Source organism: Rhinolophus sinicus, chromosome 18 (assembly GCF_057876585.1).
Source record: "Rhinolophus sinicus isolate RSI-liver-muscle chromosome 18, RSI-T2T, whole genome shotgun sequence".
NCBI lineage: Eukaryota > Metazoa > Chordata > Mammalia > Chiroptera > Rhinolophidae > Rhinolophus > Rhinolophus sinicus.
The window spans coordinates 23,243,947-23,268,834 of record NC_142518.1 but is presented as its reverse complement, the minus strand read 5'-3'; the positions used below and the strand labels follow the sequence as shown (position 1 = coordinate 23,268,834).

Sequence of the window (24,888 nt, the reverse complement as noted above, 5' to 3'; positions counted from 1 at the left end):
ATTGGGGTGACAATTGTTAGTAAAGTTACATAGGTTTCAATAGTTCAGTGATAAGTAACTTGTAATACTAATAAACACTGCTTTAAACAGAGATGTGTGTTCTAGTAATTTCCACACCCTTCCAGTTATAATTATCTTTCTTGCGTCATTGTTTACCCTTATTATGTTTATGCAGCTAGTCAATCAATACATTATGGTTATCCATTTACTATATTTCCAGGTAAGCACCAAGAACTGATAAAGGTATTCCAGCCAGAAAGAATAAGGTGTACAAAGGGATGAAAGGGATGGAATTACAAAAATCTTGGCTCCTATAGCTTCAGGTTTTCCAATCTTCATTGTTTCCCAGTTCCTCACAATAAAATGCAAACACCCCAAACTGACTTGTAAAGAACCAACCATACAGTACTTCCACTATGTCTGTCTGAGCTTATCTCCCATTATTTCCACTGAATTTTGGACACCAGCCAGCCCAGTTGAGACTCTTGTTTCATTTCCATGTCTTTGCTCATGTTTTTCTTTCCCTTATAATGCCCTCCTCGTGACCCAGCCACATCTTCCAAGGTTCAACTGTAGTGCTATTCCTTCTAGGAAGTCTTTCTCGACAATTCCCATTTGTGGACATTCCCCTCAATGATTCCTTTTAGTGGTTGTTTCTGTCTTTACCATTCATTTTGGTACTTTTGCTGGATACATTCTCAGATTCACTGTCTAACTTCCTGCAGGAAGTTAGGCCGAATGATACAGGCAGCAGCTAAGGGCTTCCTTGCCCGTTGGTTGAGTCCTTCTACTGGAAAGCACCGACAGAGCAGAGGGTGAGAAGAGAGTGAATCAGGGAATGATGGCTAGGTCCCAATATTGACAGCCACAGCACCTGTCAGGAGGTCCTCTCCCTGCAGCTACTTCTCAGATTCTATTAACTGCACCATCCACTTAGCCTTTCAGACCTTGAGGAGGAAAGGCTCCTACTCACACGTTCAATGGGTCGTTTGTTTATTGCAGGGACCCTGACGATTTCAGTACTAATCAGTTCATTAGTTAAATAGTTAATTTCCCTTTTCATGTTCCTGTCCCATTCAAGCACAACTGTATAATAATTATACTATATTATAGCTATACTATATTATACTATAGCGTAGGTCCTTTGTAACGATATCATAGCTCTTAGGTGTGTGGGCTCTGGAGCCAAACTGCCTATGTTAGAAGTTCTGCCACTTATTAACCTGTGATCCTGGACAAATTGCTTTAACTTCTTTTTCTTTCATTTTCCTTATCTGTAAGATGAGGATAGAAGTAGTTCCTAGAGTATTATGAGAATTAAATGGATTGATATTTTATTTAAAACTTTTATAGTTCTTATTAGATAACAGGAAATGTTCCAAGCATTATTACAAATATTAACCCTATCAGTTGTCATACCAAACTTAAGAGGTATATGCTCTTGTTAGTCTCATTTTACAGGGTGGAAATGAAGAGACCAGTTAAGTAACTTGTTGAAAATAATTCACCAAGTAAATGGCAGCTAGGATTCAAACTCAAGAAACCTGACTCTAGGGTCCGTTCTCTTAACCACTACTCTATGTTAGACTCCTCTGGCACATATAAGTTCTCAACAAACAACAATTGTTGTTTATGTTATTTCCTACTGTTTTGGTTATTTATGATTTTTTTTTTTCTAAATTGTGAGTTCCTTGAGGAAAGAAGCCAAGTTTTATTTGTCTATGTGTATTAGCCAAGAGCTGGGCATAAAGTTGTAGGTTAGTAACTGGAATTAATTATTAGTTGTTTCTCATGTATTTCCCAAGACCACCCTAGCTTTGGGAACAACTAATACTTAGCTAAAACTGGAAATGGAATTTGAGGTTCCAGCAGCCATTATTGTTGCCAGAACCACAGGCTCCCTTTTCAGTCCCAAATTCTTTCCGCAGATGGTTCACCACTTTCTTTGCAGGTCCCCTGCTTTCTTTTTCCTACAGTGGAATGACTTTGCTTCTTCAATACACATTGGTACTGCTGGGTCCTATCTTGGATGACTACCAACTGTCCTATTTTTCTTTTCCTGGAGTGATTCCTCCCCCCAAATATGTATTCTTTAGCTTCATGATTGCTACTTACAAAAATGTAAAATAAGTTCTCAGGACCTACGTTAGAGACATTTGATTGATATAATTTAATTCATGTTCAAATGCATTCTTTCCCCATCGCCAATTAACTACTGCTTTAGACAAAGTGCACACCTTTTATTCTCTGCTAACTTCAGGGTTGAGGTCCGGATCAGCTACAAAATATGTGGGGAACAATGAAAAATGAAAACGCAGGTCCCCTTGTTTAAAAACATAAATAATTTCAAAGGCAATAGCAGTGCAGTAAACCAAGCATGGGGTCCTCCTATCTGCAGAGCCCAGTGCAACTACACAAGTTGCACAACAATGAACTTGGCCATGATTGAGTTCTCTGTCTGCTCAAGGCACTTCTTACTCAAAGAGGTTGGATGTTTTGTTTGTTTGTTTGTTTGTTTGTTTGTTTGTTTGTTTTTGTCTTAGCTTTGCTATCGTCCATACTCTGAAAACTTAATCAAAAGTTATTTTTGCCACGTCTTCCAGGAAGCCTAGTGGTTGTTATATATAAAGGATTTCTGGTGGTTTGCTTTGCTATCATAGTGTTCCTAAGCTACGTGTGTATAATGGAACCACGCCATTACCATGTAGGTCATCAAAATCTTCTTATCCTCCAAATAAATTCTAGGCTCATTGAAAATAATGGCCATGCCCCTTTAAAAAAAAAAGTAGCAGTGATTTTTAATAGAGCTAATTTAAAATTAGTAATTTACTTGAATGGAATCTTAAGAGTTATGTTAATAATGTCCAATAATTGTGAGCTATACATGCAGGTGGTAATATCATGGAGTCACCATATTATGGGGATGTAAAGAGTTGATGAGAGGCTTAGGGTTCAGAAGGCCAAAAGTGGGTGTATTAGTGGGGGGGGGGCTGGGATTAAATGTTCCAAGCAAAGATTAAACAGGAAATGATTTCATTAGAGGAAATATCTTTATGAAAGGAAATAAGGAGGAAAGGAAAGGTGGGAGACCCTTAGACCAAAATGCAAGTCTGACCCAGAATGAAGGAAATAATAGAAGGTTGGGTAGAAGCACCCCAAAGTGAAGTCTAAAGAAGGTTCAGCAAAGCTTTTGGGGAGTCATTGAGCCCAAATCAGCCAGAGGAGCCCCACGTCTCCCAAGAAAGTCTTGCTTTAGCATCTCTGTCACATTCAGTCATTGGTGGGGAGCAGTCTGCGAGAGGCGTGGTTTCTGTTCACTACAGTGATGGATTTCCAAATGCAGCAGCTGGGGTCTTCAGTCAGTTAGGTCCAGTTGTAAAAGGCTTTCATATTCCCATGGCCACTGCAGTGGGTATTAGCAACAGTGGTATTTAAAGACCTGAAAATGTAAAACTACTCGAAGGAAACATAGAGGGAAAGCTTCTTGACATTGGTCTTCGCAATGATGTTTTTGGATATGACACCAAAATCACAGGTAACAAAAGCAAAAATAGACTAGTGGGATTGCATCAAACTTAAAAAAAAAAAAAGCTTCTGCACAGCAAAGGGGAAAAAAATCAACAGAATGAAAAAGCAACCTATGGAATGGGAGAAAATATTTGCAAACCATATATCTGATAAGGGGTTAAGATTCAAAATATATCAGGAACTCATGCAACGCAACAGCAAAGAAGCAAATAATCCAATTTGAAAATGGGCAGAGGACATAAAAAAAAACATTTTTCCAAAGAAGACGTCCAAATGGCCAACAGGTATATGAAGAGATATTCAACATCACTAATCATCAGGGAAATGGAAATCAAAACCACAATGAGGTACCACCTCACACCTGTTAGTATGGCTATTACCAAAAAGACAAGAAATAACAAGTGCTGGTGAGGATGTGGAGAAAGGGGAACCCTCATGTATTATTGGTAGGATTGCAAATTAGTGCAGCCGCTATGGAAAACAGTATGGAAGTTCCTCAAAAAATTAAAAATATAACTACCATATGATCTAGCAATCCCACTTCTGGGTATATAGCCAAAGGAATTGAAATCAGGATCTGGAAGAGATATCTGCATTCCCATGTTTATTGCAGCATTATTCACGCCAGCCAAGATATGGAAACAACCTAAGTGTATATTGACAGATGAATGGATAAAGAAAATGTGATACAGACACACAATGGAATATTTTTCAGCCTTAAGCAACAAGGAAATCTACCATCTGTGATAACATAGATGAATTTGGAGGAAAATATACTGAGTGAAATAAGGCAGACACAGAAAGACAAACACTGTATGATTTTACTTATATGTAAAATCTTTATAAAGTTGAATTCAGAGAAACAGAGTAGAATGATGGTTGCCAGAGCCTGGGAATTAGAAAAATGGGGAGATGTTGGTCATAGGGTGCAAACTTTCAATTATAAGATAAATAAGTAATAGAGCTCTAATGTGCAGCATGGCGACTATAGTTAATAATAATATGTACTTGAAAATTGCTAAGAGTGTAGATCTTATATTCTCATCACACACACAAAGGTAACTCTGTGAGATGATGGATATGTTAACTAGTTTGATTGTGGTGATTTTTTTCACTGTGTGTGTGTGTGTGTGTGTGTGTGTGTGTATAAAAGCATCAAGTTGTAAATTTTTATATACAATTTCTAATTGTCAAATAAACCCAAATAAAACTGAAAGAAAAAAATGTATGCAACAACATGGATGGACCTAGAGGGTAATGGTCTAAGTGAAATATGTCAGACAGAGACAGACAAATATCATACGATCTCACTTAGATGTGGAATATAAAGAACAAACAAAACAGACACAGACTCATAGATACAGAGACCAAACTGATGTTTGCCAGATGGGAGGGGATTTGGGGGACTGGAAAAGAAAGGTGAAGGGATTAAGAAGTACAAATTAGTAGTCACAAAATAGTCACAAGGATGTAAAGTACAGTATAGGGAATATAGTCAATATTGTAAAAACTATAGTGTCGGATGGGTACTAGACTTACCAGGGGGATCACTTCATAAATTATATAAATGTCTAACCACTATGTTGTACACCTGACACTAATATAAAATAATACTAAATGTCAACTCTAATTGAAAACAAAACAGTCACAGGGATGTAAAGTACAGCATAGGGAATATAGTCAATAATATTGTAATTACTATGTAGAGTATCAGATGGGTAATAGACTTATTGGGGTTATTACTTTGTGAGGTATATCAATGTCTAATCACTATGTTTTGTACACCTGAAACTAATGCAGTATTTTATGTCAATGATCATTGAAAAATAAATTTTTAAAAAGTGAAAAAGTAAAAACATTGATAATGAAGCCTCAGAGACGATTTAAAAAAACATTTTGTATGATTGAGACAAAGGGCTAAGGACCACATAAGCTCTACTTCCTTCAGAAGACCTTTCTTGACCCTATGTTTAGTTAGATACCTCTGCTGTATGCTTTGCTAACTCCACATGCTTCCCCTCCCATAATATTCACCTCAGTTTACTGTAATTGCTTATTTACTGCCTGTCCTCACTACTAGTTCATTTTCTCTTTGACAATAGAATTTTTCCTCCTTTATTGCTGTACCCCCTGTGCTTAGCTCCATGACTGGAAAAAGCACTAAAAAATATTTGCTGAAACCCAAAGTGGGGGACATTCTACCAAATACCTGGCCTGTATGCTTCAAAACATTCATTGATATGAAGTTCAGAGAAAGGCAAAGAACTATTTCAGACTAAAGGAAACTAAAGAGATATGACAACGAAATGCAATGCATGAGCCTAGACCAGTAAATGAAAGGCTGTTAACGGGATAATTGTCATACTGTGAATGAAGAGTGTGTATTAGATTATATTATTAAAACCATGTTAAATTTCCTGACTTTGAAATTGAGCTGAGGTTATGTAAAAAGATGGTCTTTGTTCTTAACAAATAAACACTGAAATATCTAATGGTAAAGGGCATGATATCTGCAGATTATTCTCAAATAGTTCAGAAAACAATATCTATAATATTACATATGCAGATATTATGTATACACCCAGAGAGAAAATGATAGAATGATAAATGTGGCAAAATGTTAACAATTGGTCAATCTGGGTCAAGGATACGTAGGATTCTTTTACCATTTGCAAATTTTCTGTAAGTTTTAAATTGTGTAAAAATAAAATGCTGCTTTAAAAAAGTATTTCTTGAATGAATGAAAGACAAAAGGATAATTATCGTTTGAAAGTTTTTATGAAGAAGTTACCAATAGAGATGCTGGTAGAACATTCAGAGAAGTAGGGAAGTTACGCCAAGGACAAAAATATCCAAGCCAGTTTCGAATGTAAGTGAGAAATGAGGAAGTGGAAGACAATAAACATGACTTTGGATTTGGCCAATCTATTTGGAGAAGCAGTCGAATGCAGGAATAGAAGCCAGAATTGAGGTGCTCAGTGAGGCGTTTGAAAGCGAGACAGATGATAGCATCCTCAGAGGTAAAACTCTCAGTTACAAGAAAGGCTAGGGTTTAGGACCTACCTGACTCAAACGCTTATTTTCTTCCATACATAATGTGGTTTTGTGAACTATTTCACCTTGTCAACATTTAATGTTAATTTTTAAAGTTGTAGATAAAAGAGTATAAGGTCTACACTTTTACATTACATGTCAACTTAATTCGTGTTTCTTTCCTGAAAATGGCAACAAATTAAAATCACCATGAGCCTTTGTTCTAAATGTAACTATGTGAAGATTGTTGATTTTTGTAGAAAAATATGGAAAATATAAAGAGTTTGTTATTAAGGTCTTTTCTTAGACATATAAATTCTGAATATTCAACTAAACATATGAAGATTTTTATTTGAGTATTATTTAGGTAGAATTCCATTTTAGCAAATACAATAACAAAGTGTAATTCTTTCTCACAGCCTAAAATGACCTACTTATATAGTGTGTATGGCTTCATTGTTTAATACCTTTTTTTATAAGATTGCTATTTATAATCACTTACCTCAACCCTGGCGGGACTTAGTAGGATTAATGACTTCCGATTCATTTTGGATTTGAAGCTTTTTTTCTTCTTCCATCTTTGCTCAGCTAGTGGAATCCATGATAAATTCTCATCTCCAAGGGGTAAGCTGTTTTTAGTAAAACCCAGTAGCTGGCTTATTATTCCTTAGAAATAGCATTGATTCCTTTCTTTTGTGTTTGTTTCTCCCAGAATGATAGATTCCATGTAGACATACATGCTCAATCATCATCCTTAGGTGTGGTTAAGCATGTAATGGTTTTCGTTTTGTTCAGTTAAGTTATATGTGTAATGAATATCTGGGCTCATATCAGGAAAATAAATAAGCATAATTAGCGTTCTACTTGTTTAGCATGACAGATAGAGACGACTCAAGCTAGAATGAGGAAGCTAAACGGTAGAAGACAACTGGAGGTCATATGAGGATGAAGATTAGCGATGAAACATTGATTTTGAGAGAGTAGCATTTGGTAAGAGCACCAGATTGGGGGCAGAGAACAGAATTTCATAGATGGCTATTTGGGACGTGGGTAGTTTGAGTAATGACTAGATCTAAGGTGTTCTCCCATCTGTAGGTGGTTCGGTGGACTAGAGGTGAAGATCACTATATTTCAGAAGTTACGGGATTATAAAATTAAGTTGCCAGGTCAATGAAATTGTAATAGCAAGTAAACAGAATATGCTCAGAAGAAAACCCAGTGAAAAGAAAAAAATAATCCTAATTGTTCCTCTCACTGCACACATGTATTCTGTTCATGAGCAAAAAGGTTTTTCAGGCAGTTTTTATAATATCTTAATTTAAAAATACTTAGATATATGCCATATTCAAATCCTACCCTTTATTTCTAGAAAGAAAATCGAAGAAGAAAATTCCCGTTCTGTTCTGAGGAACCACTATTTAATGAGTATATTAGTGTCTGATAAATTCCATAGCAATATGTGTTATTATTGTGCCATTTCCTTTTTGAAATGGATGTTGTATGTATTGACCAAAGAGTAAGATAAAGAATTAGTATTTTGTTTTGAAATACATTAACAATGCACAGTTTTATTGCAGTTATGAATCTCCTTAGTTTTTTTAAGGAGGCTGCTTCAAAGGATGTCATTAATAATCTTCCCAGGTGCTTACAAAGCATGTGTCCGTCAGCAAGATTAGAGAATCACCCAACTAGAGAACAGGTTTCACAGTACCCTGAGAGGTACTTTGTTCATTAGAGAGGAAAATAGCTTGTTTTAAGTCTAAACTGACATGCTTGCTAATTTCAGCAGTAAAAGCTGTTCATTGTGGTCGGGTTCAATTTAGAGCCTGGTAAGGTTCAGATTAAAGTTAATCAAGTTGCTTCTACAACCTACTCCTTCAACAAACTTGGTAATCCTAAAAGAAGGAAAAAAAAGTATAGCCAACATTGAATAATATATCCAGAAGTGAGAAGCAAAGAATAGCTTGGTTGTTTGAGGGTGAATTAATATTAAACCAAAGAAAAATGCCAAAGAAAATTTTGTTATCTAAAAATTTCCAAGTATCAAAAAACACAAATTTTCATTTAAATTACACAAAGCATACCTAATACATTCATTCGCTACTATATCCATAGCAGCTAGAACAGTGCCTAGTACTCGATATTTATAAAATGTAAAAACTAGTCAATGAATGAATTTGTATACTTTGCTAGCTACGTGTATTTAGAGTTCTTTGTTAAATTTGAGGGGAAGATTTGACTTTATATGCAGTTTCTGGGTCTGTTTTTTTTAAAAAAAATCTGTCAAATATATTAAACATTTAAGAGTCAGGAATTCCAAAGTACCTTTTCAGCTTGCTGTGTCACAGATGACCAGAGTTTAACATTCTAACCCTGGAAAACATCTTATTTCATAAAATCTATCTGCTACTAGGTGGTTCCCACTTTAAAAGTTGTTCAGTTCCCTCCAATTGACTTATGCCACTTACTTCAATACCTGTCTTTGGCAGTTTGTTCCATATTTCAAACACCCTTTTTTGTAAAGAAACCATAAAAGTTAGAAACCTGAAAATTGGATTTTTCTTCTGAGCAATCACAGTGTACAAATGTGGAAAATTTGTTAAAAGTTAGCCCCTCCAAATTTCCAATACAGAGAAGGCAAAATGCTCGAAGTACATGTGTAATGTTTGGATAAGTTCTTCCCATGATTTTACTACTACCAAAAGCAATTGAGCTTAAATCACAAGGCCTATTGTCCTACCTCTTCACCAAAGAAATACTACAGAATGATCAAATCCGGCCTTTCCAAAAACAAAAATCTTTAGAAAATCAGCAGCGGTCAAAGGACATAGTAGATAACCAATTTTCATAAACAGTACTATCGACCACATTTCATCTCTTCACTTTCATAAGCTTCCTATGGTAGCAAAAAGAGCATCAGATTTAAAACCATGAAGAATTTGAAAGCTTGCCTATTAGTGTGGTTATTAGGGGAATAAAAATGAGAAAACGTGTAAAACATCTGTCATATAATGGCTATAAATTAATAACAAATATTAATTATACTTCCAAAATTGAAAATATATATATGTATTCAATTTTAGAATGAGAACAAGGGTAATACCTTTTTTCCCAAAAATTTCTTTGTAAATATCACTGGGATTTTGGCCCTTTATGTAGAGAAAGTAAGATGGCGGAGACAATAGACGGACACTTGAGGGAGAGAGGAATTTCTTAATGATTAACATAGCTACCTATAGATAAGAAAAATATTTCTTTGCTTCATTCTATTTGGTGCTTTAAAGCAGTATTAAATTAAAGTTAGTTGTACTACAGAATATAAATACTAACTTCTATTCTGGTATTTCCCCAAAATCAGTCTCATTTTATAGGTGAGGAATCTCAGGTACAAAGAAGTTAAACAAGTTATATCTCTTAAATCACTTCTGTGATTTTCCCTTTCTGAAATATACCCCTTAATTTTGACACCGCACAGAATGAGATTACAAGTAGAGCTATCTTTCTCTTAAATACATTGTCATAATTCAAAATTACATTTCTTATTCTTGGCACTCATATATTGGGTTGAGTAAATCTAGGTACTCTGGAATGACTCTGTCTAAGCTCTTAAACAGTGAAGCAAATCTATGATCAAGATTTTCTTGTGAAATATTTTGGGTGGCTAAGAATGAAACACCTCTCTTGTTAAATTGTTCTCTATAAAGCCTTACACATTAGAGATTTATATCCAGTAACATCTTTGTTTATTTCTAAAAGTGCTTTGGTTAGCTTGAAAATCACACTTTACTTCGTATTACATAAAAGAAATGCACAGTGCTGGTGAACCTTAATATTAAGTTGTATTTGTCCCTTCAGGCCACACTGCAGGATTTGGAACAGAGGCGCCCCCAGTTGGAAGAACTCATTACTGCTGCCCAGAATTTGAAAAACAAGACCAGCAATCAAGAGGCTAGAACAATCATTACTGATCGAAGTAAGTCTTGTAAGAGGCATGTGAAACTTAAGGAAAGATGTATGAAAAGTTTCAGTAATGACTTAGGTTCACATACCTCCCACTCGTTTATAAAAATAGTGCAAAATACTTGTAAATTATAACTATTATACTGAGATTTTCAGTAAATAACGTTTTCTTTCAATAACTGAATGTAATTCCACAAAATAGAGGAAGTATAATTTTCATCAGTGCAGACTTCTATAGTTGCAAACTATGGAGTGGTGGGCGTGGTAAGTATGATGTGACACAACATTTGTTCCTCACTTGTCATCTAGCTGGGCTGGCGTCCCTGGAGATGCCAGTCTCTGCCTCATATCCTTGGTTATTGGTCCAAGCAGGCAGTTGCTTCCTAGACTAGCTTTTATTTGCGTCTGCAGTGGCATTTCCAGATCTGGACGTCTCTCTGCTACCGGTACTTTGATGCCCTCATTGTGTAATATCAGAAATTATTGTACCATTCCTTGTGCCACACTGGGGTGGGTGGGAACTCTGAGAGGCTGTTTGAGGCCCATTTGCCTAAACACTGTCCATGCTCTTTTCTTTCTACTTCTTTACACAGAGTGATTCAGAGTGACTGTACATGGGTTCAGGGAGAGTGGTAGTGGGAGGAGTAGAGGAAACCATTCTCCATGGTGTTCCCCTCAGAGGCTGTCCTCAGGAATGAGGTCCAGGTCACCCGGGTTTTCTTCCCTTCCCTCCATACACCTTACTTCCAGGGATACACATCGATAGTGAATTTTCATACTGCCCCTGCAGTGCCTCCCCATTTCCCTTCCCACAACCAGAAGAATCTTTTCCAGGGCAGGAGTACAGAGAACCTTCCTTTATCTTTTATCTATCCAAATCTTTTGTCTTAGGCTAGGCCTAGGCTTTCAAAACAAAAACCAAGAGTCTACATCTTCAGACTCTGCATTCTGTTGTGTCGACACTTCCTTAAGGAAGTGAAAGCACAATGCCTGGCTGCCTCCTCCGTATCAGGCAGTATGTGGTGTGCGTGTGTGTGTGTGTGTGTGTGTGTGTGTGTGTGTGAGCTTTACAAAATCCTGTCAGCTAAATTTCATAATCTCCATTTTATAGATAAGAAACAGTTTCTGAGAAGGGTTAATCAAATTGCTCAAGCTTACAAACTAAGCAAATAACAGAGCTTGGAATTTGCAGATGTCTCTTTCTGACTTGAAAGTCTATGTTCCTTCTAGTCTGTTTACTCCTTCCTATTTTGTTCCGTTGTTTTTGTTAATGACCTTAATCACTAGGACTAGGATTAAATGCATTTTTGATCTGCAATTAGGTATGTGTTTATGCATTTCCTAAAGACATTTCCTCTCTCCGTTGCAGTGATTGTTAATTAAAATAGACTTTTCTTGATTTTGAAATGTTAACTGTTTCTGGTTGCTCAGTTTATTTGGGTCTATGCTAATGTATTAATTGGGTAGCACTAGCTTCTATAAAGGTAAGCTCGTAAATCTTGGTGGTTTACCATAGAAGTTTACTTTTTGTTCTAGTGCAGTCCCAAATGAGCAGCCCTCTAGGAAATCGTTCAGGGACCCAAGCCCCTTCCATCTTTTGTGTCCAGAGCATCGGAGTCCTATGCATTTAACGGGCAGATGAGGAATGAGTATTGCTCATTGTAATTTGTTATGAGCCAGGCCTGGAAGTAGTGCATGTTAATTCCATTTATAGTATGTTTGCTGGAACTTGTCACATGGCTACACCAAATGGCAAGGGAAGCTGGAAAATGTCCAATGGTGAGCCCAGGAAGAAGAGAAACTAGTTTGGTAAGGAACTGGTCGGTCTTTTCCACAGCTAATTTGGACAGGAAGAATGTACTTAACATTCTGTAGTTCTGTGTAAAGTATAGGGTGTGCTTTCTATACCCAGCAAGGCAAGAGCAAAACTGCCTTGTAATGACCAATATAGATAGCCGTTCAATTGATGTAGTAGAGTGTTCCTCCCTCAAACTGGAACCGTGAGGCTTCTCCACCAGGTTGCAACACACTGGCCCCAAAAAAAGTGAATCTTAGCGAGTATGAGACAGAATTCCCGTTACACAGTTACACAGTAAAGTGATCGGTTTCTTGCCTGAGAAATATGGAAATTTGGCAAAGATGTTTATGTAAATCTGAGCAGATTAGCATATAGAAAGTCACTTGTTATTTTCCTAATGAAAAATAACTTCTATCTTTCCCTAAGAGAAAATTAACACTAATTTATTTTATAGTATCCATTCAATATTGTCTAAACATTTTTCGTTATCCCTTGCAGTCTTTATTGGATATTGTATTGACTTTTTTTTGTGATGTAGATTAAAATTGAGTGACTAGAGGGCGGGTTTGTATCTCTCTACTAATATCCAGTGATTTGAATGGTTCTGCTTTCCTAAGCTTTTGTCTTTTAAGAATGACTACCTTCATGAATATTTACAGGGTAGTAGAAAGATTCCAATCCAAATGGTCCAAAAAAGCATTTTCTTAAAAGCAAGTATCTGTTGAGACAAGTCATGTTGCTTATTAAGAGCCTAAGCCAGAATCTTAGTTCCAAATATGCCTGGGTCCTCTAGTGCCAGTACCAGGGTAATTCTGACAAGATATGTTTATCTAAACAATGCCATTTGCAGCCCTGCTCTGCTTCATTTTATCTCCATTTGAAATCTATGAAATGGGATGGAAATCCAATACTCATAAAGTTTCAATTGTGTTCAAAATAGAATTTTTTTAGTATAGATTTGGTTTTCAGGGAATGAGCAGAAATAAAATACTTGCTCATAAAATTGTATTTTCTTATTTGAAGATTTCAGTATTCCTTTCTTTATTGCCCTGAAACTTCTAGAATACTTAAAAAGGAATCAGTGAAATAATGAAAAATATTCAATAAGTGTATAATGCTATATTGAAACATTTTTCCCTCCTTGGTAAATCCCAGTTCATAACTTTGAACAGTTGGGGAAATCTATACATAGTTATTACATTCTGTTAAGAGAAAAGTCCAGCAAAAAGCAATTCCTCTCTACTAGTAATATCCATGCTAATATCTCAAGTAATGGGTCTACAAAATACAAACATGTTTTACTGTATAAAACTATTTCCATGGTATCTGTTGTTTTCAGGTGATTATATTGATGGAAATCATGGTGCAATAATCTAGGTGAGAGAATAAATTTCATTCTAAGTACCTTCAAATGAAAAATTCTCCCTGCTTATTCTGATGTTCAGGCTGCTCATTTCCCTTCAGTTCTTTGGCTGCTGAATGTATCAGCAATTCCGGGTCATTTTCTTCTGAAAAAGGGCTAGGTCGGGGGACCAAAAACAAATAAGATAAAAACGGATCTAAAATTGTGTCCTTGGAGGTTTCTGAATTATGGAAAACCCTTGTTCATGTTCATTACTACTGCAAATCATCGTACCATAATACCTCGCATAACAGTGAGGAGAATATGGAAACAAAGAACTAGTCTCTGTTATTGCTGTGTTTATGCTGCAGATAATACTGGTGAACATCTGACATTTGTATTTCAGACCCTTGCTTCTATAGCTTCTACCTCCCTAACCCCCACTATTACCATTTTAAAAATCTATAGAAATAGCTCATGTAGGTTTTGAGGGCAAGCATCCCGAGCTGGCTACTTATTATCTTTGTGACCCTGAATAAACAATCTCCATAAATGGTCTGATTTCACTTTCCTCCTCTATAAAAATAAGATTACTTGTATGTACCTCAAGGTTGGAAGATTAGATAAGATAACGCTTGAAGAGCACTTAGATCCCAGCATTTTAAGAGCGCAATGAATGTTAACTCTTGTTATTTTAATTATAATCTAATTGGGCTGTTGGAATGCTTAGTGGGAAAGCATTTAATAAGCTTCCCCACTAAGGGGGGGGGGGTTGAGAAATTGAGATTGAATAAAACCAAAAGGAGAAGGTTGCTTTGGAAAAGATGGAATAAGATATAAATGGAATTAAACAAATATTTGGAAAAGCCTTTATGTGTGTGATACTACAAAAAGCAAAGTAATTCATGTACGTTACTTCATTTTTAATATTTACTATAACCTTAGGAAGTATTGATGTTATTATTCTCATTTTAGAGACAGAAAACTGAAGCTCACAGAGCTTAAGTAACTAAGATGTCAGGAACAGGACTAGAATTTAAATTCATGTCTGCATGATTCTGAAACCTGAGAGGCACAAATCGAAAGGGCTGGTTAGTCAAAAAATAGGAAGGACTATTTATTTGAGAACTTAAAATATTAGGAAGAACCTCAGTTTACTGTAATCTGAATATAATTTTTGCTGCTCCCATCGATAATGTTGTGTTCTGTGCATTTGGGTGTCTAATTATAGGATTGTCTCTTATGTGTGTTGGAAATGTACAGGACCATGGACCTCAGTCATCTACTAGCTGCATATCCTTGGCTAAGTGGGTTCACTTCTGTAAGCTATGATTCCCTCATCTGTGATGTGGCATTAATAATAATACTGAAGCTAGTAGGGTGATTATGAAGATCAAATCACATGGTGTTTCTAAAGTGAAGACCTGGCACATACTACTCATTAAATGGTACATACCATCATGATGAGATGAAGTTGGAGACGAGAGAATATCAAGGGTTGTAATACAGGGCCTTTTACCAGCTAAACCGGGAGAGGAACTTCTGAAATAGAACGCCAAGTCTTAAGAGAGAACTGTTTCTTTTAAAATCATTTTTTTTCAGCTAAGGCTTTTTCAAACCCGTTTGAAATTCTTTGAGAAATTTGGTGACATCGTATAAATTTTAAGAAAATAAATTTGTATCGTATTGCTTAAAGAGCTGATATACAGGGCCTTAGAAGGGAAACGTTCTGCTATATGACAATAGAGATATTCTGACAGCATTTTTGAATTAGCTGACAGTTTCATTGCAGCTTTGTCAACCTATCATTCATTGCTTCAGCCAAATGTGTGAAATCCTTCACGGTGAAATAAAAGCACCTTGTGTTCTCCACATTTTTATGAAATCGCTATTGCTAATGAAATGCCAGCCAATATCTTCCACTCAGGTATTGTCTATTAGAGAGTTGCTTATTTTAGAATAAGTGGAGTCAACCATATACATTTCCTTCTTTTGACATCTAGCACCTGCTGTCAACCTGTTAAAACTATAAGCAGTTCTCAAAATTTACATCCACCAGGATGCCCTGGCAACGAAAGAGTTCAGTAAATATTTGAATGCTTACTCTGTGCTAGTTAATATCAGAGGTGATGGACGGGACACCAGGAGAGATAAGATTCAGCCTTTGTCATAAAAAAAGTTCATAATCAGAGGTGAGTATTTGGACAAGTATGTTCGGGTAAGGCAGTCTAGGATAAGTACTTCAGTAGAGCAGTATTACAAAATGTTGAGGGAGACCAAAAGGAGGGGAGATTGGCTCTGAATGAGGGCTGCTAGAATGATTTCAGGAGGGATTTAAATTTGATCTCGTCATGAAGAGGATTTTGAAAAGCAGAAGGAAGCTGTAGAAGGAAGGATATTTCAGGAGAGGATGACAGAATACATAATTAGACTTAGGTTAGCAGTGGTATGATGGATGAATTTGTAGGAGTGGAGAGAGAGAGAGAGAGAGAGAGAGAGAGAGAGAGAGAGAGAGAGAGAGAGAGAGAGAGAGAGAGAGACTCTCTCTGCCCCTTTAGCCTTCCCCACTTTGTATGGTTATGAGGGTCAGTGACAAGGATGTCTAGAGCCAATATACACCTGCTCTGTCCGAGAGACCCAGGGCCAAGTACTCCTAATGTACAGGACATAGGACATGTAAAACCAAAATTGGTGTCACCAGTGGGTGGCTGATCTAAGGATGTTACAAGTGTCATGAATGCTTGGTGTCTACTTGGTCCGTCCATGCCTTTCTATTCAGAATGTGTATATTCTGACTACTTTATCCGTATCTAATATGTCTCACAAGAATTACCTATGCTTAGTTTCATCTGTCCTTCTTCATTTTCTTCTCTATTGCACAATAGTCTTACATAAACAGCAAACAAACATTTTCTGATACTAGTATCTTCTCATCTGTTCTTCAGAGATGAACTGGCCCAGAGAGGTGTCGTGCATCTTTTGCCAGGTATTGTTCTAGCCCAAGCTAGAGCAGTAGCAGTGGAGTGCAAAGAAGGAACTTAGTTAAGGTATGCAGTAGAGCTGGCATTAACAGGATTTAGACATTGACTGTATGTGTGCAATTGAAGATCTAAGAGAGAGCTTGCCTCTTAAAATTTTGAGGTTCAGTGCTTTGGAAGATGGTGATTGCATAACTAAAGACAAACTCGGGACAAAGAATTGATGATGGGTGATCAAATGTGCTTAAGATACAGCCAAAGACCATAATGAGAAATGGTTAAAAATACAAGCAGAGTTACCTCTACACAGATTTGAAAGTTACCTAGGGTGGATGAGATTGCACAGATAGGTTGCCACGTGAAAAGAAAAGTAGACTTAAGGAAGCACCCAGTACTTGGCTTATATTTAAGGAATTTAAGAAGAATGAGCATCACCCCTCCCAGCGGCAACTTGCAAAGTAGGTGCATTTAGAAAAACCCACACTGAAGAAAGTTCATAGGTTTTGCAGTATATTTGTTTTCTGCATCTTCTGTTGTGCAACCGGTCTAATAAGTTTCTTCCTCGTCCTTAGTGATATTTTGAACATTAGGTTGGTGCAAAAGTAATTGCGGTTTCAAAGGTTAAAAATAATTGCAAAAACAGCAGTTACTTTTACACCAACCTAATAAAATAAGGAAGTGTAGAAACGCTTTAGCGAAAGATTGTTGGGTTTATGTATGTCAGGTTTCTGACTTAACATTCAATATACCAGGAAAAAATAATGATTGCCATTTGCCATGTAAGTCTAATGAATCCTTCGGCTTTGTATTTTTATCTGTCCAAGTTATTTTTCAAATACTGTACAGAAGTAAGAAACAGATAGTAATGAAAACAACTTTATTAGGAATTTTAGTAAGAATTTAAATACAGCAAACTCCTTTGTATCAAAACATCTGGGAGCACAAACTCAGATCAGTTTAGCAAAATAAGATGGTTCAAGTTCTTCAAGCAAAATATTATGTGATGAATTTCTTCCTGTTGAATGATTATATTAAAATACCAGTTTTCCGTTCTGTCCTTAGAAATGTATTGTTCGCTCATCAATTCTTGTGTTTGGGGAAAATTCATCTAAATTATTATCATTTGAAGACTCACAGTCTAAGATTTCACCTATGTAATCAATTTCACCATCATCATTAGAGTCTAGAATGCTGGTATCCATCTCTTTGCATTTATCATCCATTATGTGTAATAATTGTGACATGTCTTCCTCTGGCAATTCTCTTACCTTTGACATTTATGAGAGTAAAATGAAAACTTCAAAATTTTCAACTGTGTTCAATGAAAGCTAAAGGCAGACACCAAAGATGATGTCTCCAGTATTATTTTATACCTTCTTAAAACACGGTGCAATACTTTGAGCAATGTAACAAGAAAACTAAAGGATGAAGACTTATTTACTATTGTATCATAGTTCTAAACAATCCCATCACTCTTCCATTTACTGATCATTTTTGCATACTTAGGACAATTTAAGTAATGATTCACCAGCAAAAAGTTTCCACTTTAGGAAAAATATGATCACTAAGACAATACAGTGTACCTTAGACTTTTAAAGGGCTCAGTGGACTCACATATGAAAAATAAGATGAATTTTATTTTATTTAAAGAATAAGTAGAATATCACTTTGTTTTTTGGTAGACCATTAAGATAAAATAAAAGTCACAAAATAGCATTTTTTACAAATAGTTACAACTTCTCAAAAAAGGAACTCAAAAAATAAATTTGGGTGCAGTCGACCTTGATGGTATATCAAAGGTTAAACAAAGCATCACTTGCTTAATCCCACTACAAGAATAAGAGTTTTATTAGTCAGTAATCTCCAGAAAAATAAGTGTGTGTGTGTGTGTGTGTGTGTGTGTGTGTGTGTGTGTATGTACATCCATATACAGTGATGTGCAATATATTGACGTTTCGGTTAACAATGGACCCCATATACAATGCTGGTCCTATAAGATTGTAGTGGAGCTGAAAATTTCCTATCGCCTAATGCCATTATAGCCATTGTAACATCGTAGCACAACACATTACTCATGTGTTTGTGGTGATGCTGGTGTAAACAAACCTACTCTGCTGACAGTTGTATAAAAGCATAGCACATATGATTATGTACAGTACATAATCCTTGATATGATAATAAACGACTATGTTACTGGTTTATATATTTACTATACTTTTTAACATTATTTCAGAGTATATTCTTTCTACTTATAAAAACAATATAAAACAGTATTCTGTGTCATGCTGGCAGCAGCCTCATACATCTCGTGTTTACCGCATCTCATGATGGCATCATTTTTTGGGGGGCTTGATTTAATCTCGTTAGTTTTGTACAGCAACATGCTGTACAGGCTTATAGCCTAGGAGCAATAGGTTCTACCGTACAGCCTAGGTGTGTAGCAGGTTGTAACACTAGGTTTGTGTAAGTGCGCTCTATGATATTGATAGGACAAAATCACATAACAACTCATTTCTCAGAACGTGTCTCCATTGTTAAGTGGTGTATAACTGTATACTGTATGAATATGAGAGAGAGAGCAAACGAGAGAGAGAGCAAACGAAAGAGAGAGAGAGAGAGAGAGAGAGAGAGAGAGAGAGAGAGAGAGAGAGAGAAAGAGAGAGAGAAAAAAAGATTTTTTAAGAAATTGGCTCATGCAATTGTGGGGACTGGAAAGTGAAATCTTAAGGCAGGCCAGCATGACAGATACTCAGGGAAGAGCTGAGACTGCAGTCTTGAGTCCAAAGGCAGTCTGGAGGAACAATTCCTTTCTCTTCTGTGGACCTCAGTCTTTGCTCTTAAGGCTTTCAACTGATTAGATGAGGCCCACCCATATTGTGGAGGCTAATCTGCTTTATTCAAAGTCTACTGATTTAAATGTTAATGCCGTCTAAAGATACCTTCACAACAACATCTAGAGTGGTGCTGAAACAACTAGGCATCATTGTCTAGCGAAGTTGACATATACAATTAACCGTTACAACGAGGTTCATAGTGGATGCGTTTCTTCACATGTAAATTTCATGATTGCTTTAATTTTCATTAGTATCCAGTTAATAGAGTATATGGAAATCCACATTCAATAATAGAAATGATCTTTAACATCTTAATGAATTTCAGAGCTCCATCGGAGTAATTATAACTTGTACAGAAAAAAATGTGCCTATAAAACAAGTTTATTTTTTTTTTCTTTGTTTGTAGAATTTTACTTGTTTTGCATTAACACTAAACATATATCATGACGTAATTCTGATTTAATGTATTGCAGTTTTTAATTCTGTATGAGAATTAAATCAAATTATATTTGAATAAGATTTAAAATCCAAATTAGCTATCATGATTATATTCAATTATTAATCTTTCATGGAGTGTATAATAGAAGAAATAAATATACTTTATTTAAAGTTATGTAGCTATAATTGTAAACATAGTATTTTCTGCTAATTGCTTATGTTTTCATTTTATTTCTTTTTAAGGGAGAGATTTGTATTCACAAATGTTCTACTTACCTACTTTAAAAACTAAACATAATGAACGTAACTATTAATTAATAAAAATGATTTTTTTCTTCTTTGGTATGCTAGAATAAAGATGATGATGAATAAATATAAAGAATCGCACACTCAGACAAAGTAAGCAGATAAGAAAATACAAAACAGAAAGCGATGAACCCACAGGAAATTCCAGATTTTCACAGGCTAGCATTTTTATCTTGTGGCCTAATGGGACATTGCAACTATAGACTTTAATTTCTGTTATATTTTGGTATCTCTGAGCATAAAGAACAATATTACTCCCTCCTGGTGATACCACGCAATTTAGATGAAGCTAAGCCAAGGGTTAGATATGTGCCATGGACGGCTCCTAAGAATGTCTCACCTCTCCTCACATTTTGGAAAAGTGTCGGGATTATTTTGGACCTACCGTTTCTTTCTTTACCACACTTTCTTCATTAATAATTTGAAGCGACATGACAAATTGCTTGCTACTGGTCTTTATTCTGTTGTATCGGTCTTAAGGGAAGCATTTATGAAGTAAGCAGGAAGGATTAGTGGATTGTGACCTTTCTATATGCAAAGAAGAGAGCTGGGCTCATTTTACTTTAGTCAGGAAAAGGACTTTGCCGTTACCTATTGGTGCAAAACAAATCACTCCAAAACTTAGTGCCTTGAAACAGCAATCATCATTTATTATCTCTTATAGGTTTTGTAGGTCAGAAAATCACGAGTGACTTGGTTGAGTGGTTCTGTCTTGGAATTTCTCATGAGGGTGCAGTCAGTAAGTCAACTGGAAATGCAGTCATGAAAGCTTGACGGGCTGGAGGACCCACTGCCAAGGTGGTTCACTCATGGGTTTTGAGGGGGTGCTGTCTAGTTGATTCCTCTCTATTGTGACTGGCTTCCCCAAGAACAAGTAAACCATGTGTACAAGGCAGAAGCTGTAATACCTTTTTGGATCTAGACTTAACATTCATACTATTACTTCTTCAGTAAGTTATTTGTTACATAGGTCGGCCCTGATGCAGTGAGTGACACCAAAAGGGGATGAATACCAGGAGGTGAGGATCATTGGGGACCATAAGATTTATCAAGCCTCCATATGAAAGTTTTCTGAAACATGATCCCTTGTCACTTTGACTATCTCCATCAGATACCCCAGCAAACATCCTCCCATTGCACCTCCCTGAAAATGACAGAACACTGGTGTGTGCCGTTCATCCCACACGCGCACATTGAAAGGAAAAACAAACCCACCAAGACCTTTTCTGTAGCAGCTGTCCATGTTCAGAGTTATCTCAGGGCCGCTCAGCCTGGCTCCACCTGGGAAATATGGGATTTGGAAAGAAAGTTTTTGAGTATTGGAGACCTAACAGAAAGACCTAGATAGCTAATAGTTGGTTATGGGAAAATGATGAGAGCAATAATGATTATTACTTTTATGTTAGTGAGACAAACACATAAGAATGTCTTTTCTTAATTTCATTCCAAAAGTAACGTAGAGCTAAAAGCAGTGGATCTAAAATGAGAAAACATGGCCTAAGTCCTACCTCTACACTTGAATGACAGTGGAATCCTTGGCAAATTATTTAATCTCTCCCTTTGTCTTTTCATCTGTAAAACTGGGTTCCTGATGCCCTCTGTGCCTGACTGCTGTTAGGATTTAATGGAATGACATATGAGAAAGCCCTTTTCAAATGGTAGAATGCTACACAAATAGCAACGTCTTAGTCATCTCAAGCTGCTGTAACAAAATACCATAGACTGGGTGGCTTAAACAATAGACATTTATGCCTCACAGTTCCGGAGTGTGGGAAGTTCCAGATCAAGGTGCCGACAAATTCATTTCCTGGTGAGAGCCCCTTTCCTGGCTTGCAAAGAGCCACCTTCCCAGTGTGTCCACACATGGTAGAAAGAGATAAAGCTCTGCTGTCTCCCTTTTATAAGGACACTAATCCCATCATGGGACGCCACCCTCATGACCTCACCTAAACTTAATTACTTCCCAAAGGCCCCATCTCCAGGTATCACACTGGTGGTTAGGGCCTCAACGTGAATTTCAGGAGGGCACACGCTCAGTCTGTAACAATAAGCTATCCTCAGTATTAAGAGCTCCACTAGGTCTTCTAGATGTCAACAATGATAGAGCCCTGCTATGAGGGTAAGAGTTTTCAGATCTAGAAAATGGGTACATGAAGATGGAAATTGTTCTTATGTCTATACACAGAATTTGTAGTATTTGCTCAAGAAATTGAACTTTTACTCAGAGTATAGATTCTCTCAAATTCCAGTCCAGGGCCTTGGGAAAAATAGGTTCTCCATCCAGATTTTCTGAATAGGTAAATAAAATGCTTTGTGATATTTTCTTCAAAATTAAGGTAAAGCCAAACTATTTTTGAGGAATATTCTGTTTTCAGAGTTGCCAGCTACTGCCTAGTCCAGTTTATGACCACCTGTAATTCTAACCCTGGGTCATGGGAACAAAGCCATTGAGAGTCCCCTACAAAGTCTATAGGGCAGTGATAGAAACAGCAAGTGTAACCATTGGAGTCAGACTTTTCTCTTTCATATAGGAGCCATAGAAGTGCTGCCTTGGGGTGCACCTAGCTTTCAGAAAAACATAGAATTAGTGGACGGAAGGAAAGGCAGAAAGTCCTATACCAGCCTAATTTACTTGGTATCAGAAAAATGTGTGCTAAAGAATAGAATGTTTGAAACGATAAAATGAAGGCCCAGTTGCACAGAATAAGAATGAGAGGAAAACACCCTTCTCTATAATTAAACAGAAAACAGTGCTGTCAATTAATAAAACCTAGTCAACCTGAAAATGTAAACTTCAAGTGTAATTGTGCAGAAAGATCAGGTAAAGTGAACAACGTGGGAATATATAGGCGTATGTTGGCCTTTTGAAACAATGGCACTTTACTTGCTCCTTGTGAAGAATTTGGTTTAGTCTTAGCCATTCTAGAACCACTAAAAGGGGAAGGCACAGTCCTATTGGATTATAAAAAGGGAGCATTCTCTTGATTACCAGTAGTACTTATAAATTGCTCAGATTTTTAGAACATCAGGTTACGTGTCTCTCAATGCTGGGTATCATGCCAAACATAGCATATATGCACATAGGGACCTTAGGGGCCGCATACAAGTTCTGACAGTTAGGTTCGTGAACTCATCCTAGAAAAGGTACTACATACCTCATTGCTGAATATCACTATGGTCACCTTCTAAGTACTCCCCTTGGGAAGCTATGCACTGACGCCAGTGCCTAGTCCACCCTTCAAAGCAATTCTGGAACTCTTTTCCTGGAATGGCCATCAGAGCTGTCGTTGTATTACCCTTGATGTCCTGAATGTCATCAAAATGCCTTCCTTTCAATATTTCCTTTATCTTCAGGTAAAGAAAAAAGTCATTGGGGACCAGATCAGGTGAGTAGGGAGGGTGTTCCAATGCAGTTATTTGTTTACTAGCTGAAAACTCCTCCACAGACAGTGCTGTGTGAGCTGGTGCATTGTCATGATGTAAAAGCCATGAATTTTTGGCGAACAGTCCAGGTCGTTTAACTTTTTCATGCAGCCTTTTTAGCACTTTCAAATGGTAAACTTCATTAACTGTTTGTCAAGTTGGTACAAATTCATAATGAATAACCCCTCTGATATCAAAAAAAGGTTAGCAACATTGTTGCAACGAGTTCGCGAACTTAATTGTCAGACCTTGTAGCAATAAATGAGATGGGATTAATTTTTCTTTATCATCTGGTAGGACATGCAAAATGCCCCTTTCCCTCTCAGTAGCTGGACATTTCAGTAACTGAAAACACATCCCAGAGAACTCCACACTATATGAAACATTTCAGATATTTATGTAGAGGTGTCAAAAATTTTACTTACTTATTTGACAAAGTCAAATTTTATTCAGATTCTAAAATATCTCCTTTTATAAATAATAATACTTTAGATCTATGTTATGCTTTACAGGAATTACATGAAGAAGTCTCATATATGAGTTGCTTTGAGTTCCACAACGTCACCTAAAATAGATATTGTCCTCATTAAATAAATGAAGGAACCAAGGATCATAGTTACTAATAACCCTTCTCAAGGTCACATAGATAACAAATGGTAGAGCCAGGATTTAACCCAAGTGTTCTGATTCTAAAAAAGGATTTTAGGTGGGTATTCTTTTCCAAAACCTATGCTGCAAGGAGATTACATTTGAGAGTCAATATATTTCAGTAACTCAATAATACACATACACACACTTATTTATAGTCTTATATACTCATGAATGTATATATTTATATGTAAATCATAGGTATACTACTGACGTATATTTCTTTAAATTTATTAACTTGTGATAGTTTATTTCAATTAAGTTAAAATATACCAGGTATTTATTGAATCATGGGACTCAAAGATCCTCAGAGGGATTCATTCTGTTGCATTAAGCAAAGTCACTTTTAAACTATATTAGGAAGATAAGAAGCCAACATATGTTAAAAGAAAACAAGAAATAAAAAAACTTTGCAGTAGGAAACTCTATTACCCCATTTCACTGATGGTTCTGATAGAGATGTGGGAGTAGAGGGAACAGGTCTTTTTCATGTTGCCGCAGTTCTAAGTTACTAAATGTAAGAGGTTAGGAATTCCAAACATTGTTGTGTCTTTCTGAGGATACTCTCTCTAGTATGTGTTTTAACTCCCTGATTGAACT

General features: G+C 36.5%; 1 protein-coding gene across 8 annotated transcripts in view; it reads left to right on the top strand.

The window, feature by feature from the left end:
- The window catches only part of DMD (dystrophin), a 2,122,179-nt gene that overhangs the window by 1,522,851 nt on the left and 574,440 nt on the right, over nt 1–24,888 (top strand). For all 8 annotated transcript variants that reach the window (XM_074323910.2, XM_074323908.2, XM_074323912.2 and 5 more), the window contains one exon: nt 10,417–10,534. In XM_074323910.2, coding sequence (XP_074180011.2) covers nt 10,417–10,534 — 118 coding nt within the window. The remainder of the gene's footprint in view (nt 1–10,416; nt 10,535–24,888) is intronic.